The sequence below is a fragment of the Mobula birostris genome, chromosome 13 (genome assembly GCF_030028105.1).
Source record: "Mobula birostris isolate sMobBir1 chromosome 13, sMobBir1.hap1, whole genome shotgun sequence".
NCBI classification, from domain to species: Eukaryota; Metazoa; Chordata; class Chondrichthyes; order Myliobatiformes; family Myliobatidae; genus Mobula; species Mobula birostris.
Window position 1 is genome coordinate 29131927 of NC_092382.1, and position 24040 is coordinate 29155966.

Below are 24040 nucleotides of genomic sequence, written 5' to 3' on the forward strand. Positions count from 1 at the left end.
AAGGGCCTGAATTGTGCTGTATGATTTCTATGTTTCTATGTTACTAAGGCGATAAGAAGTGAGGTTTATCTAATTCCGAATGGGAAAAGGGAGAGAAAGAGAGGTGATCACACTTTGGTCAGCCCTGACATCAGTGAATTGACTCAGTTAACGATACAGGAAGAGGTCACTGATCCACCTAGTTTAATGCCGAGACTTTCCGCAGCACTGGAAAGGCCTCAGTTGGAGTATTGTGAGCAGTTTTGGGCACATTACCCTGAAAAGACGTGTTGAAGCTAAAAAGGGTTTCATTCACGAAAATGATTCCAGGATTGAACGTCTTGTCCTATGACAAGCATTGGACGGCTCTGAGCCTGTACTGACTGGAATTCAGAAGAATAAGGGTGACCTCATTGAAACCTATCGAATGGTGAAAGGCCTTGACAGAGTGGATGCGGAAAGGATGTTTTCTCCGGGGAGAGAGTCCAGGATCAGAGGACACAACCTCAGAATAGAGGACCGCCCTTCAAGTCCGGTAAAGAGGATGGATTTTTTTTAGATAGAGAGCGGTGCGTTTGTGGAAATCCTTGCCAGTCACCACTGCGGAGGCCATGTTTTTAGGGATATTCAAGGCAGCAAGTGATAGATTTTTCATAGTTCGGGGCAGGAAGGGATACGGGGAGAAGGCAAGAGATTGGTGCTGAAAGGAAAATTGGATCAGCCATGATGAAATGGTGGAGCAGACTCGATGGCCAAATGGAGTAATCCTGCGCCTGTATCTCATGGTCTTACCTTCTTCGCGCTGACTATCACTTGGACCATCTCGTTAACTTTGTTTCTTGTATCGTTTCGATATCTACACATAAATCGCCCGTCATCTGTGTACGCAGTTACCTTTGTAGGGTCCTGGTAAACCCATCGCCATCAGAGTATGAGAGAGCTCCATCCAAATCACAGCCACTGGTTCTCTGTGAGACATGTCCTGATGTTCCAGTCACCGTCAGTCTCTCCCTCTCAGACCACAAAGCCTCCACCAGCAGGTCGTCTTATTGACACCAACTCAAATGTTTTAAGTTGTTGGTAAAATCAGACCTGAACTGTGTTTGTACTCAGGGTAAACTCCGCTTCTCAAGTATCCAGGCTGACTTCCGTGTACTTCCTAAAGTACTGGACCTGCTGCCGGACGCAACATCCAGGCAAATGCCAAGATTTCTATAGCAGCTGACATCTCTTGGAGGACTGGGTCAGGCATAATCTGAAAGGAAAAACAATTTGTCAACGTTTCTGAACGAAACCATCCGGGCCTGGTAAATGCAGGGGGTTTTGGGATGAGCCGAGTTTCTCTACAAGATCTACCCATATCTTCACTCCGCGGTCTCACCATTCTGTAGATATCATTATCTGCCTGTCCCCATCACATTCCTTTACCACTATTTTATTGTGTTCTATAAGTTCTTCAAGGCCTGTAGATACATTCTTCGAAATAAACTCCCATTCTCCTGATAGACGCACGACTTCTCACAGACAAGTTTTCATATGAAGGTTTTCACACAGATGTTGTTTTGGACCGAGGTCCTGATTCACCTCCAATCTCCGTCAAGCACATTGCAGGCTGCTTGGGGCTACCTCCTGTCATTCCTCAGGCTTCTACCCTCACACTAATGGACAGGCTGAGAAGACGAACCAAGACCTGGAGCAGGTTCTTCTCTGCCTCTCTCCTCTTGGAGTAACCATTTAATCTTGGCCGAGTTCGCCCACAGCACCCTTCAGCATTCACCACTGGGTATGACCCCTTTCGAGTGTCAAATTGAGTTTCTGCCTCGCTCTGTCTCCTGATCAGGAATTAGAGGTCGGGTTGCCCTCCGCAGAATAATTTGTTTAAAGGTGTCTCAAGGGCAAAGGATTCTGAAAGAAAGTTCAGCCCGGCAGCAGGCCAAGGCCAACAGACAAAGGCGGTTTGGCCCCTCTTTCAATATTGATTAGCGGGTCTCTGTTTGTCCACTCAAACCTGAATCGCGAAAACTAGCCCCTCGCTTTATCGGCCTCTTTAAAGTCACAAGGAAAACTGTCCCGGCAACATATATATCACATCCTCCTTCTTCTCTAAAAATTCACCCCGCCTATCGGGATTTAAACTTTTACCTTGTCCCTATTTGGCCCCGAATCGGAAGACTCACATGCCTTTCCCTCCGCGCCACCACACCGCCACCGCCCCCCCCACCCCCCCCGCCCCTCACTACCGAGGATCATCTTGCTAGTTCGGGAGGAATATTTTGGATCCTGTCCTTAATTCAGAATTCCAAAGGACATTCCGGACAGTACTGGGCCATCAGATGCAGCCACGGTGGGATGGGATTTGTCGCACCCTCGTGTCGGAGGTAGAGTATTCTCAGGTCTCTTTTTTTTTCTTTGCTGTTTTGTTTGTCAGTTCTCTGAGTTTTATGAATTGTAACTCAAATGTGTTGTTGCGCTTTGGGGATTTTTATATGTTAGAGTTGTGTCTTCTATAGTTGACAATCACGGTGCAATTATCCATGGATGCTTCTAATTAATTCTCCCTGAGACTTTGCAGGTATCTAAGTAAATATCCATGAACCTTTGTTCCTCTTCAGATTGGTTACCTGTAAACTTGTCCCGAGTCTGGGCACGGATTCCTTCGTGCCCTGGAGTATATCTAAAGGGGCGGTGCGAATTCCTGGGGCTCGGTCGGCCTGATCCTTGCCTAGTGGTCACTGAGCATTGGAGGAGTCTGTTCTGCTGATGTTAGCCTTAAACTAGACTGGTGTTTAATATTGTGGATCTGTGAAAGATAAATCAGTTCTCTATCAAATTCCGTGTCCTAGGTGCTTACTGTCTCTACCACACTCACATTGTACACTAGAGAGGCCACTCGGCCCATCTGATCCCTGCCCATGTTTCTGTTCCATATCAGTATTTTATTAATCCATCCCTGCCGTCCCCCTCTCACTGTCTCTGTGATGACAGATTGCAACTAGTCACCAGTCCGTGGGAGAAGAGATTTCCCTTGAATGTCATAGAATCATAGAAACCTACAGGACATTACAGACCCTTCGGCCCACAGTGTTGTGCCGACCATGTAACCTACTCTAGAAAACGCCTAGAATTACCCTACCTCATAGCTCTCTATTTTCCGAAGCTCCATGTACCTATCTGAGGTTCTCTTAAAGGACCCTATTGTATCCGCCTCTACCACTGTCACCGGCAGTGCATTCCACACACCCACCACTCTTTGTGTAAAAAAATCTTACCACTGACATCTCCCTTGCAACTACTTACTTTAAACTTACCCCTTGTGTTAGCAATTTCCGTCCTGGGAAAAAGCCTCTGGCTATTCGCACAACCAATGGCTCTCATCACCTTCTCCACCTGCATGAATTTCCTGCATGTTTTTCTCCAGACTGAATAAGATGATGAGCTCCCTGTGGTTTTGACGTTCCCCAGTGGTCCGGCCGAAGGTGGTTAAACTCCTTCTTCCCTGATCTTTTGAACGTTTTGGGACATTTTCACTCGTTTCAAAGGACTGTGCCTCAGACAGCTGGGCTGTTGCAATGCGCCTCTAAAGTCTGACAGCAGACTAGTGAGTGAATCTTCGATGGAGCAGAGTCGGAAACCAAAGTGTTGCCAGCATGAGTCAGTGCTTTGGGGCTCCAGAGAGATATGGAGTCTAGAGTTTACGAGGAGGAGTAGGAAGAGGAATCAGGCCAAAAAGATGTGCCTGCAGATGAAAGAACAGAAACATTTGGAACCTGATTTTTTAAAAAATGCAAAACACTGGAGGAAATCAGCAGATCAGGCAGCAAATGTGGAGAGGAATAAACAGACAACGTGTAGGCCGAGCTCCTTCAGAATTCCTAGACTATGTGCTCCTCTGCTTAGTTGCTGCCCTAACAGCAGAGTTCGTCCAGCATTTTGTGTGTGTGCGTCTCCGTATTTCCAGCAACTGCAGAATTTCTTGTGTTTTATACCTGCCTTTGTAAGAGGGTTGTACTTTGGCATTAGATACACTTCGATACTGAGTATATTGTTTATTGGAGCCGTTTTCTGCGTTAAAACAGCTGCTGAGTTTTCTATACAGACACTAAAAAACTGAGATATGGACATGGAACCAGTGTTTGAAAAAACTGTTAATGGCACCGTGATTACCCATAAAGCATTGCGTTATAAATTTCGCCGGCGCTGAAGCATCGATCATATGCGCAGGCGTGAAGGTTGATGAATATCACGCATGCGCGCAGTACACAAAGGCCTCGGGATCACGGCTGCAGGTAAGTGAGAATCTCGGGACAATGCTGTGACTCCGGACTCCGTGACCCGCAATCCCGGGACAGGCCTGCTCTCTTCCCTCTCTCTCAGCCCCACCATCCGTACACGGGCCCCGGGGAGCTTCCGGCTGATGAGGGAATGGGAACCGATGGGTCTCTCAGACAGAGCTGAGCTCCAGCTGTCTAAATGCAAGGATCGGGAACTCGGAGAAAGGGAACAAAATCTTTTACATCAGCTGTTGTGAAAATCACCTTTGTTCTGCCTCCAGTCACAAACAAGAGAAAATCTGCAGATGCTGGAAATCCGAGCAACACACACAAATTGCTGGAGGAACTCAGCATTAGTACTCTTTTCCATAGATGCTGCCTGGCCTGCTGAGTTCCCCCAGCATTTTGTGTCTGTTGCTTGTTCCACCCCCTCTTGTTCTGGACTTTTCTACCCGTGAGGTCATGATTTTTTAATTTTTTTTTAAGTTTTCTACAAACTACAGTGTCGAAGAAAAAAATCAATAGTGTAAATAGAAGGATCATTGCAATACAGACAAAAATAGCAATAATACACATCTTAACAAATGAGCAAGTCACCCATATTAAAAATGAAAAGTTAGAAAGGAAAGCACCCAACCCTCCCACGATCCAACTCCAAGCCAACCATTACATTATAAGTATAAATATTTAAGAGGACATTTGAGATAAACTTTTATCACCCCAGATCTATATATTGTAGGAAAAAGAGAAATGAATAATAAAAAAAGCAGCCTGCTAACTAAACAAAGAATCAAAGAAAGCTGGAAATGCAGGATCTGACTATCAAGGGAAGAAAAAAATACACCTGTCAATCTAGGTGAGAATTATGAAAATATCCAAGAAAAGGTCCCCACACCTTATGGAACTTTATATCTGAATTAAAAAGTGAATAGTAACCGTATACGCTTATAACAATTACAGCACGGAATCAGGCCATCTCGGCCCTTCTAGTCCGTGCTGAACTCTTATTCTCACCTCGTCCCGCTGACCTGCACTCAGCCCTTAACCCTCCATTTTTTTCCTGTCCATATAGCTGTCCAATTTTACTTTAAATGACAACATCGAACCTGCCTCAACCACTTCTGCTGGAAGCTCGTTCCACACAGCTACCACTCTCTGAGTAAAGAAGTTCCCCCTCATGTTACCCCTAAACTTTTGCCCTTTAACTCTCAACTCATGTCCTCTTGTTTGAATCTCCTCCAATCTCAATGGAAAAAGCCTATCCACATCAACTCTATCTATTCCCCTCATAATTTTAAACACCTCTATCAAGTCCCCGCTCAACCTTCTACGTTCCAAAGAATAAAGACCTAACTTGTTCAACCTTTCTCTGTAACTTAGGAGATGAAACCCAGGCAACATTTTAGTAAATCTTCTCTTTACTCTCTCAATTTCATTGACACCTTTCCCATAATTCGGTGACCAGAACTGTACACAATACTCTAAATTTGGCCTTAGCAATGCCTTATACAATTTCAACATTACATCCCAACTCCTATACTCAATGCTCTGATTTATAAAGGCCAGCATACCAAAAGCTTTCTTCACCACCCTATCCACATGAGATTCCACCTTCAGGGAACTATGCACCATTATTCCCAGATCCCTCTGTTCTACTGCATTCTTCAATGCCCTACCATTTACCATGTATGTCCTATTTTGATTAGTCCTACCAAAATGTAACACCTTACATTTATCAGCATTAAATTCCATCTGCCATCTTTCAGCCCACTCTTCTAACTGGCCTAAATCTCTCTGCAAGCTTTGAAAACCTTCTTCATGATCCACAACTCCACCTATCTTAGTATCATCTGCATACTTACTAATCCAATTTACCACCCCATCATCCAGATCATTAATATATATGACAAACAACATTGGACCCAGTACAGATCCCTGAGGCACACCACTAGACACCATCCTCCTATCTGACACGCAGTTATCGTCTCTGGCGTCTCCCATCCAGCCACTGCTGAATCCATTTTACTGCTTCGATATTAATGCCTAACGATTGAATCTTCTTAACTAACCTTCCATGTGCAACGTTGTCAAAGGCCTTACTGAAGTCCATATAGACAACATCCACCGCTTTATCCTCATCAACTTTCCTAGTAACCTCATCAAAAAGTTCAATAAGATTTGTCGAACATGACCTTCCACGCACAAATCCATGTTACCTGTTCCTAATCAGACCCTGTCTATCCAGATAATTATATATACCATCTCTAAGAATACTTTCCATCAATTTCCCCACCACTAACGTCAAACTCACAGGCGGATAATTGCTAGGTTTACTCTTAGAACCCTTTTTAAACAATGGAACAACATGAGCAATAAGCCAATCCTCCAGCACCATTCTCATTTCCAATGACATTTGAAATATTTCTGTCAGAGCCCCTGTCATTTCCACACTAACTTCCCTCAAGGATTCTAGGGAATATCCTGTCTGGACCCAGAAACTTATCCAGTTCTATATTCCTTAAAAGCACCAGTACCTCCTCTTCTTTAATCATCATACTTTCCATAACTACCCTTCTTGTTTCCTTTACCTTACACAATTCAATATCCTTCTCCTTGGTGAATACCGAAGAAAAGAAATTGTTCAAAATCTCCCCCATCTCTTTTGGCTCCACACATACCCATCCACTCTGATTCTCTAAGGGATCAATTTTATCCCACACTATCCTTTTGCTATTAATATCTTTTCAAGATCCAAACAAGACATAATATCCCTGAGCCATCGAACATGGGTAGGGGGAACTACATCTCTCCACTTAAGGAGTACTGCACGTCCAGCTGAAAGAGAGAGAAAAGACAATGTTCATCGTTTAGCCAGGATCAAATGCTTGTCAGAGTCTCGAGAAATACCGAAAAGAGCGATCAAAGGATCAGGTTCCAAATGACAGGGACGTGTTTTGACCCATTCTCTCTGGGTACATAATGATATCAAACACCTTTGCCCTGGGCAACAAGTAGCTTTCACATCACAAATGTGCCAGACTCCAATGAGACAGACTACTGCCCTTCCCTTCATGTTCATTGGCATTGCCATCACTGAGTTCACCACCGTCAGTCACCTGGGGGAGGGTTCAGGGGAAATATTTGTGTACAATACAGAAACTGGTGTCACCTGTGTGTATTGTGGTGATGAAAAAGTTGCTGGAGAATTCGCAAGTGGGAAGAAGTGGAGTGATATTTGGAAATCTTGACTTTTTAAAGCATAATTTAGCAAGCAAGTGACATATGGATGATGTGCAAAAGCTCTGGTGAGAAAATCCTTCATTACCCGTTACAGGCCTGCTGCATAGGTTGTGTGAGAGTGCAGATGAACTCGATCAAACCCAGAGGACATCAAAGTTCTTATCGACAGTGATTTGCTAGCTGTTAAAATGACTGTCTCTCTATATAAAATTCACTGTGCACATGTTGTCACTGTGTAAAAAAAATGGACAGTACAAGATTTATGTGCACACTGGTCATTACAAATTAGAGGGGACATTGGTGGGAAGGTGGGAAGACATCCGGTGTCCCTGATGCCCTCACCTACAAGATGTGCATCCAGCTGCAGCTTGTAACCCTGCACTTTACAGAATTGGAACTTGAAATGGGAGAATTCTGGATCATCCAGGAGTTGGAGGACGTAATAGATATGACATGAAGAGAGGTGAGTTACACCCAAAGTGCAGGACACAGGAAACTGGGTGAGAGGCAGGAAGGGGAATGAGTTTAAATAGCAATCACAGAGTACTGTTATTGCTATCCAACACAACAACGGGTGGACCACTTTAGAAACTTGCGGGGGATTACCTGGCAGAGGAAAGTCAAGGGGGTGATAGGAGATTCGTTAGTTAGGGGAACAGAACAAGAGGGGACGAATATCCTAGTGGTAAGACTTGCTCATGCGAGTTGTAGGGGGAATGGGAGCCAGCATTAACAGAACAGATAGTGGAGAGGGTGAATTGAATTGACTTTATTACTTACGTCCTTCATATACATGAGGAGTAGAGATCGTTATGTTATGTCTCCGTCTAAGTGTGCAATTTGTAATTTATAGTAATTTATAATAAATAGTTTGTACATAGGACAGTCAATATAACATAGAAATGCAATTGTATCAGCATAAATTAATCAGTCTGATGGCCTGGTGGAAGATGATGTCCCGGAGCCTGTTGGTCCTTTTGCTGTGGTACCGTTTCCTGGATGGTAGCAGCAGGAACAGTTTGTGGTTGTGGTGAATTGGGTCCCCAATATCGTTTGGGCCCGTTTTACATCCCTGTCTCTGTAAATGTCCTGATTAGTGGGAAGTTCACATCTACAGATGCGCTGGGCTGTCCGCACCACACTCTGCAGGTTCCTGCGATTAAGGGAAGTACAGTTCCCATACCAGGCAGTGATGCAGCCAGTCAGGATGCTCTCAATTGTGTCCCTGCAGAAAGTTCTTAGGATTTGGGGCCCCATCCCCAACTTCTTCAACCGTTTTGAGGTGAAAGAAGTGCTGCTGTGCTCTTTTCATAACACAGCCGGTATGTACAGACCATGTGAGATCCTTGGTGATGTTTATGCTGAGGAATTTAAAGCTGTTCACCCTCTCAACCCCAGATCCATTGATGTCAATAGGGGTTAGCCTGTCTCCATTCCTCCCGTCGTCCACTATCAGCTCCTTTGTTTTTGTGACAATGAGGGAGCGTCTGTTTTCTTGTCACCAGTCAGATGTTGTTCAGACCTCAGAGTCAGCAATCAAATGGTTGAGCATGGTGCGATGAATGTGCTGAGCTGTGTATATCACAATGCAAGAGGCATCATAGGAAATCCAGATGAGCTCAGGACAGGGAATTATGATATTGTAGCCATTATTGGGACTTGGTTGCACCCAACAGTCTGAGGGATTTAGGGGAACAAATTTGTAGAGAGATTGCAGACCATGCCAAGAAACAAAGGTGTGATTTTAACTTTCCATATATTGACTGGGACTCCCATACTGTAAAAGATGTCAAGGGGGTAGAGGTTGCCAAATGTGCCCTTTATCAGTTCGTAGAATTCCCGACATAGAAGTGTGCGATGAGCTGTTAGGAAATGTTCCAGGGCTGGTGACAGAAATTAGTGATCATAATGCCATGAGAATCAAAGTAAATACGGAAAACGAGAGGTGTGCACCACAGGTTGAGATTCTAAATTGGAGAAAGGTCAATTTTGATGGTATCAGACAGGATCTGACAAGTGTGGTTTGGGACAGGCTGTTTTCTGGCAAAGGAGTACTTGGTAAGTGGGAGGCCTACAGAAGTGAAATTTTGAGGGTGTCTAGTTTGTATGTACCTGTCAAAATAAAAGTTGAAAGGTAACTGGTGCAGAGAACCTTGGATTTGAAGAGATATTGAGACCCCAGATATTTTGTTCCTCCAAATGCCTCAGACTGTTGGGCGCTACCAAGACTAATTAATGACTACAATATCAAAATTCCACACCTGAGCTCATCCAACTTTTTTTTAGTCGTCTTCTGTTGGTTTCTAAAAGCTTCCCAATAGCTTTTGCTCTTTTGTTTGCCCTCTCTTTAGCTTTTATGTTGGCTTTGGCTTCTCATTTCATCCACAGTTGTGTCCTCCTGTCTTTCCAATGCTTCCACTTCTTTGGGATGTATCGATCACTCAACCTCCTGCACCGGGACCATCGCCATCCATACCCTTCCCATCCAGGCTCCCATACAAATTTCTTTTAAATGGTGAAACTGAGCTCATATTCACCACTTGTGCTGACATCTCATTCCACACTCTCACGACCATTTCAGTAAAGAGCTTTTCCAAATGTTCCCGTTAAATTTTCACCTTTCCCACTTACCCATGACATCTGGTTGTCATCTCACCCAACCTCAGTGGAAAAAAATGCTTGCATTTACCCTATCTGTACCCTCATAATTTTGTATACTTCCAACAAATCCTCAAAGCAATGTATAATTTCTTGTTTATGTTTAGAGCCTTTTTTGGTGTATAAGATGATGAGGGCATTGATCATGTGGATAACCAGAGGCTTTTTTTCCCAGGGCTGAAATGGCTAACACGAGGGGGCATAGTTTTAAGGTGCTTGGAAACAGATACCGAGGGGATGACAGGGGTAAGTTTTTTACCCAGAGAGTGGCAGGTGCGTGGAATGCACTGCCGGCTATTTGTGTGAGTATTTCAGTTCCTGTGGGGCCAGTCGCCCATGCAGCTAAGTGCGAACAGGGAATAATACCAATGGAGAGAGTCAAACTGAGCCAGGTCACAGATTGGAGATGGCAGAAATGCCCCATTCTTATAGAGACAGGAAGAGCATCAGAGAGTTTGATGGTCATTCCAGATACCAGCACTGTGCCCAGTTAGAAGATGATTTCTCTCTCCACCTTGTGTGGAACTTCACTGTAACAGAGTGATGCCAGATCACACCTTGACAACTCAAGTGATCTCATCTGAAATATTGTCCTACACCCATTGATGGATTTTGTAAATATTTTTACAGGTTAAAAATGACAAGGAATTTGTCTACGGGAATCTCGAACACAACACGACAGTTTTGCTGTCTCTGTCCAGATACTTAAGAAGTGGAGCAAGGGATTCACTCGATCATCCTTCCTGCTGAGACTGTGGGGAGGGACTCACTCGGTCATCTCAACTGAAGGTACATCAGCAAGTTCACACCGGGACAAGGTCATTCACCTGTTCTGTGTGTGAGAAGGGATTCAGTCAGTCTTCCAACCTGTGGACACACCAGTTAGTTCTCACTGGGCAGATTGCTAGTCATCTGCTGAATTTGTAAGGAAGGATTCACTCGGTCATCTAACCTAATGGCTCACCAGCGAGTTCACACTGGAGACCGGCTGTTCACCTGCTTGGACTGTGGGAAGGGATTCACTGAATCATATAAGCTACTGAGACACTGGTCAGTTCACACTGGGGAGCAGCCGTTCACGTGCTCAGACTGTGGGAAGGGATTCCCTTGTTTCTCTAAACTGAAGGTACATCAGCGAGTTCACACCGGGGAGCGGCCGTTCACCTGCTCGGACTGTGGGAAGGGATTCACTGAATCATTTAACCTGCAGATACACCGGTCAATTCACACCGGCGAGAGGGCATTCACGTGCTCAGACTGCGGGAAGGGATTCGCTTGCTCATCCCAACTGAAAGTGCATCAGCGAGTTCACACTGGGGAGAGGCCGTTCACCTGCTCAGACTGTGGGAAGGGATTCACTTCGTACTCTGTTTTACAGAGACACAGGCAAGTTCACACTGGGGAGAGGCCGTTCACCTGCTCAGTGTGTGGGAAGGGATTCACTCGATCATCCTACCTACAAGCACACAGGTCTGTTCACACTGGGGAGAGGCCGTTCACCTGCTCCGACTGTGGGAAAAGATTCACTAGATCAGCCCAACTGAAGGTACATCAGCGAGTTCACACCGGGGAGAGGCTGTTCACCTGCTCAGACTGTGGGAAGGGATTCACTCAGTCATCTGAACTGAAGAAACACCAGCGAGTTCACACTGGAGAGAGGCCGTTCACTTGCTCAGTGTGTGGGAAGGGATTCACTCGGTCATCCCACCTACTGACACATCAGTCAGTTCACACTGGAGAGAGGCCGTTCACCTGCTCAGACTGTGGGAAGGCATTCACTCGGTCATCTGTCCTAGAGAGACACTGGCGAATTCATGCTGGGGAGTGGCCATTCACCTGCTCAGTCTGTGGGAAGGGATTCACTTGCTCATCCCTACTGAAGATACATCAGCGAGTTCACACTGGAGAGAGGCCGTTCATCTGCTCAGACTGTGGGAAGGGATTCATTCAGTCATCTGAACTGAAGGTACATCAGCGAGTTCACACTGGAGAGAGGCCTTTCACCTGCTCAGACTGTGGAAAGGGATTCACTTCGTCCTCTCAACTTAAGATACATCAGCGAGTTCACACTGGAGAGAGGCCTTTCACCTGCTCAGTCTGTGGGAAGGGATTCACCTCGTCATCTCAACTTAAGGTACATCAGAGAGTTCACACTGGAGAGAGGCCGTTCATCTGCTCAGACTGTGGGAAGGGATTCATTCAGTCATCTGAACTGAAGGTACATCAGCGAATTCACACTGGAGAGAGGCCGTTCACCTGCTCAGTCTGTGGGAAGGGATTCACTTGCTCATCTCAACTGAAGGTACATCAGCGAGTTCACACTGGGGACAGGCCGTTCACTTGCTCAGACTGTGGGAAGGGATTCACTTGCTCATCTCAACTGAAGGTACATCAGCGAGTTCACACTGGAGAGAGGCCGTTCACCTGCACAGACTGTGGGAAGGGATTCACTTCGTCCTCTCAACTACTGAGTCACCAGCGAGTTCACACTGGAGAAAGGCCATTCACCTGCTCAGACTGTGGGAAGGGATTCACTCAGTTGTCTCATCTACAGAGACACCAGCGTGTTCACACTGGGGAGAGGTCGTTCACCTGCTCAGTGTGTGGGAAGAGATTCACTCGGTCATCCAACCTACAGAAACACCAGCGAGTTCATACTGGGTAGAGGCCGATCTGCTGCTCAGACTTTGGGAAGAGATTCTCTCAGCCATCGCCACCAAATGTCCATCATTGAGTTCACACTGGGGAGAGGCCGTTCACCTGCTATGAACTTGTGAAGCAATTCGCTCAGGCATCTAACCTTATGTAACTCTCGCTTCGGCTAGCAGCTTAATATAGGGGGTGATAGCCCCCCAGCCCGGCCAAACTTAAGAAATCTCGTTTGGGTGGATGCTGCGCTTGGGTTGATGTTACAAATCAGTACCCTGAAATAACAAACGGTACACAATATGTGATTAAACGATTGGGCTTTGTAGTTCTTACTTTGACTATAGGGTTAGTAACGAAAAAATAAAGGAAAATGGCCCACTCTCTCCATTCATGTCTTTTATCTCTCCCCAGCAAAAGACCACAAAAATCTCTCTTCCAGACTCACAAGAAAGAACAACATTTCTCTCATTGGATAGCCCCGCACTCCAAAACCCTGTTGTCTCTAGTCATAACATAAACATTGCTGCTACAGAGAAACCATTACCTCAGCAGTGAAACATTACAGAGAGGCCATTACATTAACAGTGAAACCTCACAGCATGTTGCAGTTCTGACACACTACCGGGTTCACAATAGACAATAGGTGCAGGAGTAGGCCACTTGGCCCTTCGAGCCAGCACTGCCATTCACTGTGATCATGGTTGATCATCCACAATCAGTACCTCGTTCCTGCTTTATCCCCATAACCTTTGATTCCACTATCTTTAAGAGCCCTATCCATCTCTTTCTTGAAAACATCCAGAGACTTGGCCTCCACAGCCTTATGGGGCAGAGCATTCGATATATCCACCACTATCTGGGTGAAAAAATTCCTTAATTCCAATTCCTTAATAATCTTATATGTTTCAATAAGATCCCCTCTCAGCCTTCTAAATTCCAGTGTATGCAAGCTCAGTCGCTCCAATCTTTCGACACATGACAGTCCCACCATCTTGGGAATTAACCTTGTGAACCTACGCTGCACTCCCTCAATAGCAAGAATGTCCTTCCTCAAATTTGGAGACCAAAACTGCACACAGTACTCCAGGTGTGGTCTCACCAGGGCCCTGTACAACTGCAGAGGGACCTCTTTGCTCCTATACTCAATTCCCCTTGTTATGAAGGCCAGCATGCCATTAGCTTTCTTCACTGCCTGCTGTACCTGCATGCTTGCTTTCAGTGACTGATGTACGAGAACACCTGGATCTCGTTGTACTTCCCCTTTTCTTAAATTGATTCCATTTAGATAATAATCTGCCTTCCTGTTCTTACCACCAACATGGATAACCTCACATTTATCCACATTAAACTGCATCTGCCATGCATCCACCCACTCACCCAGCCTGTCAAAGTCACCCTGCATTCTCATAACACCCTCCTCACATTTCGCACTGCCACCCAGCTTTGTGTCATCGGCAAATTTGCTAATGTTACTTTTAATCCTTTCATCTGAATCATTAATATATATTGTAAACAGCTGCGGTCCCAGCTCTGAACCCTGTGGTACCTCACTGGTCACCGCCTGCCTTTCCGAAAGGGACCTGTTAATCGCTGCTCTTTGTTTTTTTGTCAGCCAGCCAATTTTCAATCCATGTCAGTACTCTGCCCCCAATACCATGTGCCCTAATTTTGTCCACTAATCTCCTATCTGGGACTTTTCTGAAAGTCCAGGTGCACTATATCCACTGGCACTCCCTCATCCATTTTCATACTTACATCCTCAAAAAATTTCAGAAGATTAGTCAAGCATGATTTCTGCACTGGGGAGAAAGTTTCAACGAGCTGCATGCTGGATATTTGTCCATCACCGTTGCTGAATGCAATTTCGAGAGTGACTGTCGGTGCTGAACTCTACAATTATTGCTGATGCTCACCACACCCAGTTCTGCACACTGGTCACTGAGCATGGGAGGAGGTTCTTCTGCTGCATATTCACCTTTATTGGGACTGGAGTTTAACGTGGACTGGAGTGGAGAGCGGCCAGTGAAGGAGTGGAGCTTTGAGGCTTTGGCTCGAGAGATTTCAGCGAGCAGAGGCAGAGGATGAGCTTGCTCCCAGTCAGGTAAGGCTGGAAAAGTTTATTTAATTAATTAACTTAGGAGTTAGTAATGGAGGCAGTAGATAGGGCAGTGCAGTGCTCCGATTGTAGGATGTGGGAAGTCAGGGACAGCACAATTGTCTCCGATGTCTACACCTGCAAGAGGTGCATCCAGCTGCAGCTCCTGTCAAATTGGATCATTCGGGGGGCAGAGGCAGTAATAGATCAGAGTTTCAGGGAGACGGTCACCTCTAAAAGTCAGGAGACAGGTAGCTGGGTGACTGTCAGGAGAGGGAAGGGGAATAGACAGAAAGAGCAGAGCACCCCTGTGGCCGTTCCCATCAACAATATGTATACTGTTTTGGATACTGTTGGTGGGGACGACCTACCAGGGACAAGTTGCAGTGGTCGCGTCTCTGGCACCGAGACTGGACCCTCAGCTCAGAAAGGAAGGAGTGAAAAGAGGAGAGCAGTAGAGATAGGGGATTTGATAGTTAAGGGGACAGTTAAGAGGTTCTGTGGGAAAGATTGAGAATCCCAGTCTGTTCCCTCCCTGGTGCCAGGGTCCATGATACCTCGGATGGAGTTCTCGGTATTCTCAGGAGAGAGGGTGAGCAGGCAGATGTCGTGGTCCACGTGGGGACCAATGACATAGATAGGAGTAGGGATCAGGTCCTGAAGAAGGAATATAGGGAGTTAGGGGAAAAAAGTTAAAAAGCAGGACCTCAAAGGTGGTAAACTCAGGATTGCTTCCTGTGCCGTGAGACAGAGAGGGTAGGAACAGGAAGTCATGGCAGTTGAATGTGTGGCTGAAGAGTTGGTGCTGGGGGCAGGGGTTCAGATTTCTGGAGCATTGGGATCTCCTCTGGGGAAGGTCTGACCTGTACAACAAGGACGGGCTGCACCTGAACTGGAAAGGGACCAATATCCTGGTGGGCAGGTTTGTTAGAGCTGTTGGGGAGGGTTTAAACTAGTTTGTCAGGGTGGTGGGAATCAGAATGTGAGTGCAGAGATGAGGGTAGAAGGACAAGGGCATGATGCTGTGTGTTCTGAGTTGCTGAGGAAGGACAGGCAGGGGACAAAACATACATGTAGCCAGATCGAGGGGTTGAAATGTGTCTATTCCAACGCTAGGAGTATTAGGAATAAAGAGCATGAACTTAGAGAATCGATCAGTACATGGAACAATGACGTTGTGGCCGTTACTGAAACTTGGCTGGAGGAAGGGCAGGATTGGCTGATGCAGGTACCGGGGTTTAGGTGTTTAAAAGGAATAGGATGGGAGGTAGAATGGGGGGGGGGGGGGCGGAGTAGCATTACTAGTCAGGGATTGTATCAGGGCTGTAGAAAGGGAGGACGCTGCACAGGGAGTGTCCACTGTGGTTGGAAGTCAGAAAGAGGAAGGGATCAATCACTGTGCCGGGAGTAGTCTATCGGCCCCCAAATAGCCCTCGGGACACCGAGGAGCAGATAAGCAGGCAGATTTTAGAATGGTGCAGGAAATACAGGGTTATAGTTATGGGTGATTTCAACTTCCCTCATATTGACTGGCACCTCCTGACTGCAAGGGGGATAGACGGGGCTGAATTAGTCAAGTGTGTTCAAGAAGGATTCCTGACACAGCATGTGGACCGGCGGACGAGAGGAGAGGCCATACTGGATCTAGTTCTGGGTAAAGAACCTGGTCAGGTGGCAGACCTCTTGGTGGGGGAGCATTTTGGTGAGAGTTACCACAACTCCCTTAGCTTTAGCATAGCTATGGAAAAGGATAAAAACAGACAAAATGGGAAAGTGCTTAACTGGGGAAGGGCTAACTATGAAGGGATGAGGCAGGAACTAGTGAGTCTAAATTGGAAACAGGTGTTGAAAGCTGAAAGCACAGAAGTAATGTGGAGGAAGTTTAGGGACCACTTGTAATGGGTTCAGGATAGGTTTGTCCCACTGAGGCAAGGAAAAAAATGGTCGGAAAAGGGAACCGTGGCTGACGAAACACGTGAGGCAACTCGTCAAGCGGAAGAAGGAAGCATATGTTAGATATAAGAAGCAGTCAGAGCCCTGTTGGTTGCTTTTCGATTGCTCCTACCCTGTTTACTTAATTGTCTCCTACCAGTCTTTTTTTTTGAAATCTTATTATAATACTTCAATACTGCTTTACTCTGGCTGAGAAAAGAACCAAAGCATTTGCAAAAGAAAGAGAAACAGAAGATGAATCCCCAGTCACTTTGGATTCAATCAGTGACTTCCTTAAACAGCAAAAGTAGGAATTCTCTGACGAGTTTCAACAACTTAACGGCAAATTGGATACAATTCAACAAACTTTATTTGAGCATGAGAACCAAATTCAGGAGAATACTGTGAAGCTAATGACACTTGAAAAGGACATTGAAGATACAATTAAACTCTGCAAAGAGTTCTCTTTATCCAATGATAAAATGCTGAATATGATCATCAGTCCCGAGAATAGAAACAGGAGAAATAACTTGTGAATCGTGGGTCTTGAAGAATCAATTGAAGGCGCTGACCCTACAAAGTCTTTGCAAACTTTCTGAAGCAGCTTTTTCCTGCTTTATTCACTTCCGATCCGAAGCTCGATCGAGCTTTTCGCTCTCTGACTTTGAAGCCATTGTCCTCGGCGGCGAAACCCAGATCGATCGAACTAACCTTTCAGGAGTTTCGTATTAAGGACCTTTTAATTCGCCACACCCAGAGACAAGGAATGATTGATTTCCAAAATTACATGGTTAGATTTGTGGAAGAATATTCACCTGATATTTTGACTGATTATATGAAATATAAAGAAGATATCTCGGAATTTTATAATGAAGGATATAAACCATCCCTTCGGTTCCCTGCCCGTCTAAGTATTGTTTTGAAGAACGGATTGCGAAAAAGAATAAATGCAGTTGAAGATGCAAAAGAGTTTCTGAAGGATGAAGTCTAAAACTGTTGTATTTCTTATTTGATCAAGTTTCTTCTTCTGTTAATATGAATTTAAAATAAGGTTTCATTAAGCTTACATTTTGTGTGTTCATATATTGTCTTTTGTTTTTTTTTGCTACTTTATTTTATCCCTTTTTGAGGCTTTATTTTAATACAGCTTTCTTTGAATTTGTTTAAAGTGATCTTTTCATATTTTTGAATACTGAGTTGTTTTGCTTTTTATGTTGTGTCTTGATAGGGACATAATGACCTTGCAGGACTGGAGTTTTTTTTCTGTCAACAGGACTTTTTTGGGGCTGGTACTTAGTTCTTAGCTCACTGACTGTCTATTGGTCAGCTTTCTCGCTTTGGATGGGGGAGGGTGTAGGGCCTATTTCTCTCTGGGAGCTGTGTTGGGTTGAATATATGATTGTTTGAGATTTCTACACCCTAAGGACAAAGAGTTTTCATTCTTCTCACATGTTTATCATTCTTATTCTTGAATTGATTACTTTTTTATTAACTCTTCTAACTCCATCTGTAATCAACTGCAATTATGACATTATCGCCATTTCGGATCATGCTCCAATGAAACTTTCTATCAAGTTAATGGATACCACTTGTACTAATAGGCAATGGCGATTTAATTCCAATTTGCTTCAAGACCTGTACTTTGTTAAATTTATGAAGGAACAGATTGATTTCTTTTTTTCCAACTAACATTACGGAAGAAATTTCCAAAGGCACAGTTTGGGATGCTTTTAAAGCTTATATCTGCGGACAGATTATTTCTTTTTCTGTTGGTTTAAACAAACGTATTAAGAATGAAACATTTTTGTTGGTTGATAAAATTAAAGGAATTGATAAGAAATATTCTATTGCTCCTAGTAAGGAGCTCTACAAACAGAGAGTCGAACTTCAAATGGAACATAACTTATTATTAACATCCTCAATTGAAAATCATTTAATGAAAACTAGAAGTGAGTTCTATATTCATAGTGATAAATCGGGTAAATTATTAGCTAATCAATTGAAAACTACTTCGGTTAAACGTCAAATTATCAAAATTCGTAAACATGATGACACTTTGACAGTTGATCATGACGAGATAAAACTTTTCAAGAATATTATGTTTCTTTATATCTTTCTGATTTTCCTCATGACCCTAACACTATGCATGATATTTTAAGGAAATTGAACTGTCTGAAATTATCACACAAAGAATGTTCAACATTAGAAACTCCTATTACAGATGAAGAAATAACAATGAACTCTGGCAAAATACCTGGTCCTGATGGTTTTACAGTGGAATTTTTAAAGTTTTTCCTCTATTCTCTCTCCTTGGTCGTCTAGAATATTTAAAGAAGCAATCAGATTAGGTAAATTACCACAATCATTTTATGAAGCTTCTATTTCTTTAATTCTTAAAAAGAATAAAGATCCTACTGATTGTGCATCATACAGACCGATATCGCTTTTGAATGTAGACGCCAATTTTTTTTCTAAAATATTAGTGACTAGGTTAGAAAAGGTACTACCTCAAATTATCTCTGTGGACCAAGCAGGATTTATTTAAAATCATTATTCATTTTCTTAATATTAGGAGGTTAATGAATATTGCTTATACTCCTTCATTTAACACCCAGGAATGTATTATTTCATTAGATGCTGAGAAAGCTTTCGACAGAGTTGAATGGCCATATTTAGTTACTGAGTTTGAGAAATGTAATTTTAGACTGATATTTATATCTTGGATTAAATTGATATATCATTCCCCTGTAGCTTCCGATTGTAGTAACAATCAAAGATCTTCCTTTTTTCGTCTATCTCGGGGTACTAGGCAGGGATGTTCATTATTATTTGATATTGCCCTTGAACCTTTAGCAATTGCCATCCGAGACTCACCTAACATTTTTGATATTACCCGTGGAAATGAAATACAGGAGTTATCATTATATGCAGATGATTTGTTATTATATATCTCTCATCCTGGGAAATCTATTCCCGTTGTTTTATCCTTGTTGGCTCAGTTTAGTAATTTCTCTGATTACAAATTGAACCTTAATAAGAGTGAACTATTTCCCCTAAATATTCAGGTTTCTATTGATGGATGTTTACCGTTTAAATTGGTTACTGACTCTTTTACATATTTAGGGGATAAAATTATGAAAAAGCATAAAGATTTATTGAAAGCTAATTTTTTACCTTTAATCCATTACATTAAATTTTTGTTTACTAAATGGTCACCAATATCTTTATCATTGATCGGTCAGATCAATACTATCAAGATGATTATTTTGCCTAAATTTTTATATGTATTTCAGGTGGTGCCAATTTTCATTCCAAAATTCTTTTTTGATAATGTTGATTCCAAAATCTCCTCATATATATGACAGAACAAAAAATCCTAGGTTAGGTAAAAGACATTTACAGAAACCTAAAAAGGAGGTGGGGTTTAGCTTTGCTGAATTTTAGATTTTACTATTGGGCAATTAACATTTGATGTTTAAAATTTTGGTTGTGAGACTTGGATACAACTTCAAGTCCACATTGGGTAAATCTTGAACGTAATTCTTTACAAGGGTTTTCAATGGGTTCTATTCTAGGGACTTTGCTTCCCTTTACTCTTTCTAAATTGTATAAACAACTGGATAACCGAATAGTTAAATATACTTAACATACATGGTTTCAATTTTGAAAATTGTTTGGGTTGAATAAATTTATTTTAGCACGTCCTACTATATCTAATTTCTTTTTTCAACCCTCTACTATGGATCAAGCATATTTGGCTTGAAAAATTAAAGGTATAGTATGATTTTGTGATTTATTTTCGGATAATTGTTTCATGTCTTTTGAACAACTATCTAATAAATATAATTTGCCTAGATTTCACTTTGTTAGATATTTACAGGTTAGATACTGTTTCTCTTACCTTCCTGAATTTACAAACGTTTGCATATTCAATGGATATTTAGGAAAAAATGTGAGATTTAAAGCCTCTTCAGAAAGGTGTAATACCAATTATTTATAATGTAATTATGAAAATATGTCCAGTTGTATCTAATAACATTAAGACTGATTGGGAAAGGGAACTTAAGATTATTGTACCAATTGAAAATGGGAAAAAAATTCTTCAGTTAGTTAATTCATCCTCTATATGTGCTAAACATGTGTTGATACAGTTTAAGGTAGTACATAGGGCTCATATGTCTAAAGATAAATTACCTCGTTATTATTCTCATATAAATCCTATGTGTGATAGATGTCATTCTGAGATAGCTTCTCTAACTCAAATGTTTTGGTCATGTCCTTTGTTGAAAAAGTATTGGAAAGATATTTTTGATATTATCTCAACTGTTTTGAATATTGATCTACAACCTCACTCTATTACTGCCATTTTTGGGTTACCAATGATAGAATCAAGTCATTGAACCCCTTCAGCTCGTCGGATGATTGCATTTCTTACATTAATGGCTAGAAGATCCATTTTCCTGAATTGGAAAGAGATTAATCCTCCCACCACATTCCATTGGTTTTCTCAAACTATGTTGTGTTTAAATTTGGAAAAAATTAGAAGTGTTGTTTCTGATCCCTCTATTAAATTCGAAAAGACTTGGAGGCCATTTATTAAACATTTTCACATGATGTAACTTGACCTTTTCCAAACTTATTTTATTTCTTTGTAATACATGGTGAGAGGAACGGAGTCAACGACACTAATGGTTCCCTTTTTTTTAACGACGTTACTAAACAGCCCGTGCCTTTTTTTTAAGTTTAGTTGATTAACATTGTTCAGGTCAGTTTTTTTGCGGGGGTATATTTTTGTTTTTTTTTTCTTTTTCATGGTTTTTAATAGATGTTTTTGTTTTATATTGTTCATCTGTATCATGTATGATAGGGAGATTTAATACTCATGTGTCAGCTGGGCTTATTTAACTATGAAAATTACAATGCTGTATTCCCAATAATTTTGTATCAATACTGTGGTATGTTTATTATTATTATAGCAATAAAGATTGAAAAAGAAAAAAAGAATATATGATTGTTTGTTTGAATATCTTACTTTACAGTTTGCTTTCTAGTTTTAATAACTTATGGCTAGATTTTTTAATTACATGTTGATTGGTATTTAAAATGGTTTGAAATATTAACCTATTTAGTTTGAATGTGAAAGGGCTGAATCACCCCATCAAAAGGAACAAAGTGTTTGCTTATATTAAAAAATTAAAAGCACCCTTTTTTTTTACAAGAAACACACATACGCAGCTGTGATAGCTTACATTTTTTTACTCGGTGGAAGGATATGCAATTCCACTCTTCGTTTAATGCAAAATCACATGGAGTTTCAATTTTTGTAGGTAATACAGCTTCCTTTATTCAGCATAAACTTGTTTCGGACCCTAATAGTCGAGTTGTTATTGTATTAGGGAGTTTAGACAGTAACTTGATTGTTTTTGCTAATGTATATGGCCCCCAATGTAGATGATCCAGGATTTTTTTGAATGTCTATTTTCATTTTTACCAGATTTGTGTACTTACTCCCTTGTGACGGGAGGAGATTTTAACTGCTGGTTAGATCCAATATTAGATCGCTCATCTATTAAACCAGCCACACTTAATAAATCAGCTTTATTTATCCAATCTTTTCTAACTATATGTGGTAGAGTTGATGCTTGGCGTTTACTTTATCCGACGGACAGGGAGTATTTTTTCTCTCATGTCCATCATTCTTATACCGGGATTGACTTCTTTTATTGATAGTCAAACGATTCCATTAGTTTGAAAAAAATGAATATAAAGAGATTGCTATTTCTGACCACTCTCCTGTAATTCTATCTTTAAATCTTCCTGGTCCTATTCCCATGAGTAGATTTTGGCGATTTAACTCTGTTATCCAATGAGGATTTTTAAAAAAATTATGGAGAATCAAATTACTTTTTTTTTTGAAGAAAATACGTTGGAAGAGAAGTCTAGCCTTATTATATGGGATACTTTTAAAGCCTACATCCGGGGTCAAATTATTTCTTTTACTGCAAACATCATTAAAAAAGCTAACAAAGAAAGAAATGAATTAGCCAATCAGTTAAAGCAACTGGACCATAAATATGCTTCGGTACCTGATCCTGAAACATATAAGAGACGTATTGAAACTAAAACTAAATATGACCTTCTTTTAATGTATCCAATTGAAAGCCAACTTTTAAAAGATAGATTAGATTATGAGGACACTCAGTCCTCGTTTGTCATTTAGTAATGCATGCATTAAGAAATGATACAATGTTCCTCCAGTATGATATTACAGAAACACAAGACAGAACAAGACTAAAACTGACAAAAACCATATAATTATAACATAGTTACAACAGTGCAAAACAATACTGTAATTTGATAAAGAGCAGACCATGGGCACGGTAAAAAAAAGTCTCAAAGTCCCGATAGCCCCATCATTTCACGCAGACGGTAGAAGGAAGAAACTCTAACTGCCATGAACTTCCAGCACCGCAAACTTGCCAATGCAGCGCCCTGGAAGCACCCGACCACAGCCGACTGACTCCGTTCGAAAACGTCGAGCCTCCGACCAGCCCTCCGACATCGAGCACCATCTCTGCTGAGTGCTTCGACCCTGGCCCCGGCCGCCAAGCAACAGGCAAAGCCAAGGATTCGGGGCCTTGCCCTCCGGAGATTCTGGATCGCACAGTAGCAGTGGCAGCGAAACAGGCATTTCAGAAGTTACACCAGATGTTCCTCTGCGCTTCTCACATCTGTCTCCATCAAATCAGGATTGTGCACAGCATCCTACTTGACAAATAACAATATTCATCACTGGAGTGGCCGCTGCGTGCTTCGTCGTGCCACCATCTTCTCTCAGTCAACTTTATATTTATGGAGATAAAACTGGTAAGCTACTGGCTAATCAATTGAAGCCATTTTCAGCCAAGCGGCAAATTAAAGAAATACATAAAATTAATGGGGACATGACAACTGACCACCTTGAAATTAATGACACTTTTAGGGAATTTTATTCTAAATTGTATAGTTCTGACTCTGTTAATGATAATATTGCAATGAATAATTTTTAGATCAATTAAATATCCCTAATCTTTCGTTAGATGATCGTAGGCAATTGGATCAACCTATTTCCCAGGAGGAAATTGCTCAGGCTATTTGAGAATTGCATGCTGGGAAATCCCCTGGACCCGTGGATTCTCTGAAGAGTTTAATAAGACTTTTTCCTCCTTGCTTATAC

The 24040-nt window shown here is 42.3% G+C and overlaps 1 protein-coding gene across 1 annotated transcript in view; it reads left to right on the forward strand.

The window, feature by feature from the left end:
- LOC140207870 (uncharacterized) overlaps window positions 1–13782 on the forward strand; it is a 106122-nt gene extending 92340 nt beyond the window's left edge. Inside the window, 2 exon segments of the mRNA XM_072276417.1 lie at window positions 4152–4265; window positions 11089–13782. Coding sequence (XP_072132518.1) covers window positions 4152–4265; window positions 11089–12957 — 1983 coding nt within the window. The 3' untranslated portion in view covers window positions 12958–13782.
- The last annotated feature ends 10258 nt before the right edge of the window (window positions 13783–24040 follow it).